At 43.9% G+C, this 8,239-nt stretch overlaps 1 protein-coding gene and 1 long non-coding RNA gene across 7 annotated transcripts in view; one reads left to right on the plus strand and one right to left on the minus strand.

Moving 5' to 3' along the window:
- Window positions 1-8,239, minus strand: part of LOC112464599 (ras-responsive element-binding protein 1) — a 125,519-nt gene that overhangs the window by 63,015 nt on the left and 54,265 nt on the right. For 2 of the 6 annotated variants that reach the window (XM_025031698.1, XM_025031696.1), the window contains exon 1: window positions 2,938-3,068. The exons of 3 other annotated variants lie outside the window; for them this stretch is intronic. In XM_025031698.1, the coding sequence (XP_024887466.1) occupies window positions 2,938-3,025 (88 nt within the window). In that variant the 5' untranslated portion in view covers window positions 3,026-3,068. Of the gene's footprint in view, window positions 1-2,937; window positions 3,069-4,486; window positions 5,320-8,239 lie in introns of those variants that run through there. One more of the 6 variants, XM_025031702.1, reaches the window with a different exon arrangement.
- LOC112464600 lies at window positions 5,510-7,209 on the plus strand. Its single transcript, XR_003041928.1, has 2 exons — window positions 5,510-5,665; window positions 6,607-7,209. It is a non-coding gene; the product is annotated as an uncharacterized LOC112464600 (long non-coding RNA).

Here is an 8,239-nt window from a genome sequence, read left to right on the forward strand (position 1 = left end):
CTGGAAGAAGAGCACGAGAGATAGATTGGAGAACTCAAGATAAAGAGCTTGTAGCGCAAAATACAATTATATTATACTGCATGAATTGGAACGAATTATGAGCGATTCCTCTTTTTTCTTGTCCCTTCCGAGTATTATTTTACTAAAATATAAACAGTTATACTTTATACTTGTAGTATGGTTAATTTATCTTAATTAGATAAATTACACTAGATAAATTACATTTCTGTACTTTTACCCTTTGCAGAACTGTATAAGAGAACGATAACTCTATTGCAGAGTCATACAATTAGATTCGATTATGCAAATGGACAAAATATTATTCACAGCTCGAACATTCTGCGATCCCAACGTCCATTTGAGACCGCATTGAATTGCATTGAAACGCATAAACGTTTCCACCGATATTTATTATCAGCGCAAGGAGACAAGAAGCAATTTTTACAGTCTAACGGTATACGATGTGTGAGAAGTTATCTTCCGACAATTTCTTGCACGCGCTCACGTTTCGGATATAATGTCAGTAGTCGCGATTTCAGATAAATATTGTCACGCGAGATTTTCGTGTTGCTATTTCGATCATAGATTTCCGCGTGTGCCACTTTAGGAGCAGCGCCTATGAAAAACGATTATGCTATTAGACGTCACGAGTTCAGAAGATCGTTCTAGCTTCAAAAACTAATTTATTAGCACTTACCGAATATAAATGTTACCAGAAAATTGACATAGTAAAATTCGATGTAATAATCCGTGCTTCGATACATGACAATTCGCCATTCGATATTGAAGTTATCTTTTAATCTGACTTATCCTATGACAATAATTGTAATGCGCGATTAGGAATTTTTGATATAAGATAAACTCCAGTGTAAATGCGGAATTTCATTAAAAGCAGAGAAAACTTTCCTCACGCAAGTTGCTTACTCAGAGTACACGTGTTTCAACAATGCTACGTGAACCTATTACTGCGATTGCGATCAGGCTTTATTTATCGTCGAGGAAAAGTCGGTTCCAAATACGTGGAAGGGTGCACGGATGAAAAACAGAAGGTATCCCTACGTGTCTAGAAATCTTACGGATTTTTTTTTTTTATTCTATTAATGTCAGGGCTAACGTATCAGACACGAAAGCACCTTTCGTATCAGTCAAACGCTCGTTTAAAAGACGAAAGTATCCGTTAAAGACTATACACACTGTAAAGACGCGAGACTATACGGGTGCTAAAAATCGGTTGTTGTCGGTACAACAGGATCGGCAAAATCTCGCCTGATAGAGACGTCTTTCCTTCCTTCAACAGGATAATCGTTAAGGCAGGTGTCCCCGACAAGCGTGGGAGACTCGAGCGCCTCCCGGCCGCTGTTCTCCCAACCCATTACTGTAACGAACGCCAAAGGGTCGCCATGGCGACTCGTGGAGAAACACACGTGGGGTGTAGCAGCTCGCTCTCTCTCCTCTCTTTTCCCCCGCCCCTCACCATTGCCACTCTTTCCACCTCGAGCGGCTCTCCGGTTCTCCCTTTCCCTCCCACACCTATCTCTCACCCTCCTCGCTCCCTCTCGCGCCCTCTCTTTCTCACCCTCCCCCTCCCTCACCTTCCCTGATCTCGAACGCCCCTTTTTCGCCGGTTTCCCTCGCACCCCTCGACCTCCTTCCGCCACGAAAGTCGAAAAGCAGCATGGGTTTACGCGCTGCTCTACGGAATATCTCAAATAGGGCGCTTTTGTACGGACGCGTCCGTAGGTTTGTGAATTAGAGACCCCGAATGAGCCAGCGGCGTTACCATGGCGTTCGGGTCGGTTGCCATCGCGATACCGGCCACAACATAAAATCACTTTGACGATTTGTTTGGAACCATTGATGCGCCACACATGCGGGAATCAATTTTATCCCCGAGGCACAACCGCCCGGTGGTTGTTGTACAGGCACCCTCCGCCCCCTCTATCTTTCGAGCCGGCCACCCCTTTCCGCCAGACGGCGATGAATCGTCCCCGGGACACTGCTCGGACACCTAATATCCTTGGAAAGCCCTCGCGCCCTCTCGCCATCCCTTTCCCCGAATGTGTCCTCGATCGGCGGCTAGAAATGGCTTCGCCGAGTCGCGGCGCTGCAATATTCTAATTTCTTTTAGCGACCGACGCCGCGCCGGGTCGCTCGTGATGGATCGAACACGGGAAAAGAACTTAATGATGTTCTTGCGCGAGTCTAATATATTCAAAGCATACATTATCCGTCTTATACGGCCAAGTAGAGTCTTAATGCAATTAACATGGAACACTCCGATAATTCATTATAAGTAATTCTTTATTTTTATTAAATTTTTTATGTTTATTAACTACCATAAGTACGATATTCTTACGTAAGTCATAATAAAAAAGGTCATATTAAAGTTTTTACACGAGATATGGAATAGGGATGGTATATAGGTTCCTATTATCCTATCATAGATTATTGATTTCTGCTTTTATATCACACACATACTTATACATTACGTGTGTCATTATTACATCGAGAGTCCTTGACCAACTGTGCTTCCTCTTCACGATGGATATTATGTCATTAACTATGAAAAAAAGTGCTTTTCAAAATAAATATCTGATTCAATAGTCTATAAAAATTCAAGTATTTTAAATAAACTACTGTGCTCCAAATCCACGACAAAAAATTACATCTTTACACATCAAAAAATTTTTGTAACGTTTAGAAATAATTATATATTTAACGATTTAGAATTAAAAAAAAAATTGTAACTCGCCACGAAAATGTGTGCTCAGATACACATATGTGTATGTAACGTATCTTTTCTTACAGCAAAACGTTGTGGTCACTCACGGCTCCAGGATAACGATAGAGCATTTGCAAATTCGGTCTTGAGCGATTTTTGTCCACGCGATAAGTCCTTATCTACCGCGCCGTACTTGTGTATTACGTATTACGTACTTGGCCTCATGTATGTTTGCGTTAAGTGGAATGATCTCAAGTTCAAGCTCACACGCCACGAATAGTCGACTTTGTTCGCATAGCTCATCCAGTGTTTTGCCACTTCATCACGCTATAACGCAATTAAAACCGATAATCACGTTCTTATCTATATGATCGCGCATTTGGGACTGAACCAGATTATTAATCAGATTGTTAAACTTAAATAGCTAACGTGTATGCGTTCGTACCGCGTGCATGTACGTCACGACATGAATCGCGACATTGTTAATTCGATAATTTGCGTAATATCAATCAGGCCTAAGAAAATGCGTATATCCTGCGTTTGTTTTATGCCAATTTCGAACGTTGAGAAACTAAATATATGAAATAATAACAAAGGGACGCGCGATTTATCCGTTTCCTGCTTTCTAAAATACCGAAAATTCATGTTGTATATTAAAAATAAAAATTGCAGATATCACAGTTGCTGGTATCACGCGACATAGGAATTTTTAGTTAGATTAAAAATTAACAATTAATAAATTTATTAGTTACAAAAAGTTATTGTAGATTTATTCGCGCTTCGTTTTTTCTGCTTCTCGTTCGGGACTGGTACCTTCGATTGTATCGCGCTGAAATTGCGATTCGCGCAAGAGAAGGCGTTTACTTGACTTTCCAAGTCGCGTATATACCGAGTATTGGTACGCGACACCTACAGATAGACCGGCAGACGCACACGTCAACGGGAGAAGGCAAAAGACGGTTACGTGATCCGCGATTGTTATGTAAATATCGCTGCTCGCTTGCGCGCAGGGACGCGCTTCTACATTTTCCCTGTTTTTTTTTTTTTCTCTCTTTTACTGGGTATTTTCTTAGAATTTGATAGATAAGATGTCTATCGTAGGCGCGCAATCAAAATTGCAAAATAAAGGTATATCGAGTTTTCTTAAGTTGTTTACAACAAAATTTACATTATACGCATAGCTCTCGTAACGGTAGACGCAAATTGCGAAAAATAGAAGGATAATAAGAGAGAGAGAGAGAGAGTAACGATAAATATTTGCCAAAACAATGACAGTAACGAGACAATAAGCCGCCGCGTTCTTCTTGTTATGTCGTACAGTATACGTGCGCTATACCACATCGCGGATTCGTGCTTCCTTTCTCCACGGCATTCAATTAGCATAATTGCTGTAAGCGTCTCTACGCGTACTCTGGGAACGTACAGTTTATAACTCAATTATCATTACGACACGCGTGATTATCGAGCGTGGAGCGCGTAAATCAAACAACGCCGCTGCCCCCGCGAGGCGAGGCCTCGCCGGGTATCTCCGTCCATCCAAAGCGGATCGGACCTCGCTAACGCAACGCATTGTGCCGTCCGTCGTTACGCGCCGGCCTTATTTACCCGATCAAGGCGCACGCCGCGGCCGCGGCGACGCAATTGCGAATTATCCGTACGCGAAATTCGAGTCCGCGGTTGCGACAGTGCCGCGCGGCGCGCGTCAGCGAGATTTTCGCAACGCGCGCCCCGCGATACATTATGACCGATGAGCGGGGCCCTTACCATCTTATTGGCCACGCCGATCGTTAACCAAGGCGCATCCAGCCTTAGCTCTCCGTTCCTCCGCACTTTCACTCCACACTGCCACGTGATCGCTCGGTTTTCCTTTTACGCCGAGTAGGAAACCGGCGCGGCGTCGTCGCCGATTCGACACGCCGGGGAATCGCTGCTCGCCGATGCTCGCGAACAACGCACACCCGCTATTGTGTTTGCCTCCAGGAGGCATTTCGCCACGTTTACACCGCCGTACGGCCACCTGCCCTCGCCGGTTACGGCGAAATTGCCTCTCGCGCGCCGCAAACGATTCGGGAATCTCCGTTTAATGACGCGTTTGAGTATACGCCGGTTACAGAGTGACTCTTGCGCGGGAATACGAGAGAAGAGCGCGCGCGTCAATTCGCAAAGGTAACGTGGGAATAGAAGCGTTTCTAGAACAATAAGAAGCTAAACGCGCGTTTTAAAAAAAATATGTGAATGTGAAAGCGCCGTCGATTAAAATTTAATTTATCGCGAAGCGACCTTGCGAACGCAAGAGAAGAGAACTCGCGCGAAGTATTTGACGTTATAGAAAATTATGATGCCGATGTAAAAACTGACGAGACTACAGGTGTACCTCGGGTATTGTTAGAGATAATATACGCAACGATTTCCATGATATATCGAAAAATCTAGAGCGCAATAAAACTGCGGCGTATTGTCGGAGGGAACAGACGTCGCTTTCCACGCTTTTGCGGAAAGAAGAGATATCATATCCGCGAGGAGTACTGCCCTGCCTGTCGTTCGCATAATCGTCGCAGGGGGAAACAGGAGCGGGCTTATGCCGATAGGAGCGATGCTTATGTCGTATCCTCGTTTGGCGACTTTTGCGCGGCGGGCAGAGGGAGGAGTAAAGACACACCGCTCGCTCCCGATAACGATAAACGGCGTATCGGCGATTCGTCCCCTTTTTCCTTTCGTCCCCCCGGGTCTCGCGAGCGGCTCCTCCGTCGTCGTTACGTTGCATAATGCACTAATGGCCTTCCACGTAGCCGATATACTGCGTTTTGATTCTCCCGTGGAAAGTTTTCTAGGAAACGCAGCCGCCCAATCCTTTCACCGGTTGCGCCCGGACATTGTCAGCTAATCAAAATCTGGGAGCAACGTTCTCGAATGTGGGCAGGATCAGTACCACCGAATCTGACTGTATGAGTACTTATTTTTCCGTGTGTTATAACTTCGAGCACATGCAAATGTTCCGGCGTTCATACTTTCTGGTGGCTTTGTCTCAGTTTAAAAACAATTGAATTGTAATTTGTTGATTTTTAGCGTTAATTTATAGCAAAATAGTTTATCAAATAATATTTATTGTTAACAATATTTAAAATCTGTGAACGGCGAAATTCATAACTCTCGTACAAATGTAATATTGTAAATCTATATAGTTCACAAATGTACGGTACGCGTGTAATTTTTTAGAATACAATGCAACGATAATTATATAGAAAAAGACGTTACTTTTAGAAACTTCTATATTTGGGTAATTTGGCAATCTATACATGGAGAGAATATTGCAATAATGCTAAAAATAACATCGCTGTGCTCGTAAACTCGGTGCTACAAAATAAGCCCGCCTTGTTTCGTTAATTTCACATGCTTCGCTATACGTAAACCGTAACAGGGTGATCAGCGCGGCAGATAAGCATGTACACGCGGAAAGAACGGAGCTGATATAGAGAGGCAGAATATTTTTACGATTACCAAACTTTGCGTTCTTTACGTTTGAACGCGCGCGTTCTCTCTCCGTGGCTGTGTGCACCGTTAATTTCTCTTGGAAAATGATATTTCGTATAAAGTTACAACGTATAATGAATTTTTAAAACAACTTAGATATTTTTAATAAATGTCTGAAGTATTTTATGTCAATACTTTCTTCTTCTAGCATAATGCCGATAATGCGTATTCATAACTTTGACAAAAACCAACGATCACTGTAGATCCTTTTTAAAAACAGAATTTTATTAAGAAAAGGCAGTAACTTTTGGAAACGCAGTTGTATAGCAAAAGGTTTTGCTCGGACGCGGCATTTTGCAGCCAATTGCATGCCTCTGCTCTACATCTACGCCCCTTTTCATCCCTTTTCGCAGAAAGGACGCTTTCGAGATCCCTTGAGGACTGCCTTTTCTCATTCAACCCTCATCTCCTGTGGCGCTCATTGGAGGGATGGCATGCTACCCGGCCAATGAACCGTTTCAACTGGATTTCCTAACGAGGGAGGACTACAGGTGCAATGGTGACAGCTGTAGAAGCACCCTTATATCGGAATTTTTTTAATTTGGGACTGTGTGATTCACGGAAATAGATTCTCAAAAGATAAAATAAGATGACCTCATCTAGGTATATTGGATACCAGTACCAAGTCTTCAAATAATCTTTAAAATAAAATATTGCAAACTAAATATAAGTAAACAAAATAAAACACATACAATAACAATAACAATAATAAATGCATAAGGTGTAATACTTGTACTTTGCGCGGCAGTACAAGGTGTACATCTTTTCTCATTTCCGTTAAGGACAACCAGACTATCTAAAATCGTGCGTGCGATATCTTTGCGGTATCTCATTTGAAAGCCGCACGAGGCAGTGCATAATTAAAAACATCCACATACATGGGTAGGTATCTCTCGCGTGAGCGGACAGCAGCCAGCCAAAGAGAGAGGGAGAGAGAGAGAGAGAGAGAGAGGAGAGAGGAGAGAAAATACGGACAGTCGATCGATATATGCCGTGACCAGGCGGGAGCTCTGCACGTCGCATCGCGACGCATCGGGCGGGATCGAGTCGGTTTTTCTAGGAAACGTTCATCCGCCGCGGGATCGACGACCGTTACGCGAAGATGCCGATTAAAACCGGGAGAGAAGGAGGGAGGGAGGGAAGGGGAGAGAAAGAGGAGAGTAAGAGAGAAAGAGAGAAAGAGAGAACGGGGAGAGAATGGTAACGCAACGTAATGTAAATGCGGATGCGGTCGGCGCGTGCGCCTGCAGTAGGGCACGGCAAGACGACAGCTGTTTCAGTCCTCAGGCAACATCAGCGTTGCACCTGCTTACTTGCCTGCCTGCCTGCCTGCCTGCCTGCTTGCCTGCCAGGCTCTCGCCTTGCCCGCTCGCCTGCTTGCTCGGCTGCCCGCTAACCCACCTACCCACCTATCTCCACCTATATGTGTGCCCACGCGACTCGTGCCAACGTCTACGCGCACGCAAGTCCTTCTCCTTCGGGCTCCTTAAATCCGCAGTAAGGACCGCGCGGAGACGGAAGGACGAGGACTCACATTAATGATCGAGCTCTCTTCGCGCAGACGGTTGATCCCGGGGTTAACGGCACCACGAGGCGGGTCGGGCTTTGTTTTGACGACGTACCGTGGCGATTTGTTTTGAATATATATGGGCACATTCGAAACAATCTTATACTACTATTTGGAATAAAGAATCTGCCATTATAGTATTATATGTTCAAAAAATATGTGTAATAAGAAATTAATGAGTAAAAATTAATAAAAAGATTTTTAACAGCTACGATGTCTTTTACATCCGCGAAAAAAAAGATGCGACGGATTTTCCTCGCGATTATGTTTTACGTTACGATCATTACTTGTTGCAAATTCTTCAATTTTTTCAGAGAAAAATTCTGTTACGAGACAAAGCACCCGATTGTATCTTTTTGCATTATCTCGCAGTCAGAAGACATATACTGGGACAGAGCGCGTACGTAGTCATTAACACC

The sequence above is a fragment of the Temnothorax curvispinosus genome, unplaced genomic scaffold, assembly GCF_003070985.1.
Source record: "Temnothorax curvispinosus isolate PA1 unplaced genomic scaffold, ASM307098v1 QBEX01014331.1, whole genome shotgun sequence".
NCBI classification, from domain to species: Eukaryota; Metazoa; Arthropoda; class Insecta; order Hymenoptera; family Formicidae; genus Temnothorax; species Temnothorax curvispinosus.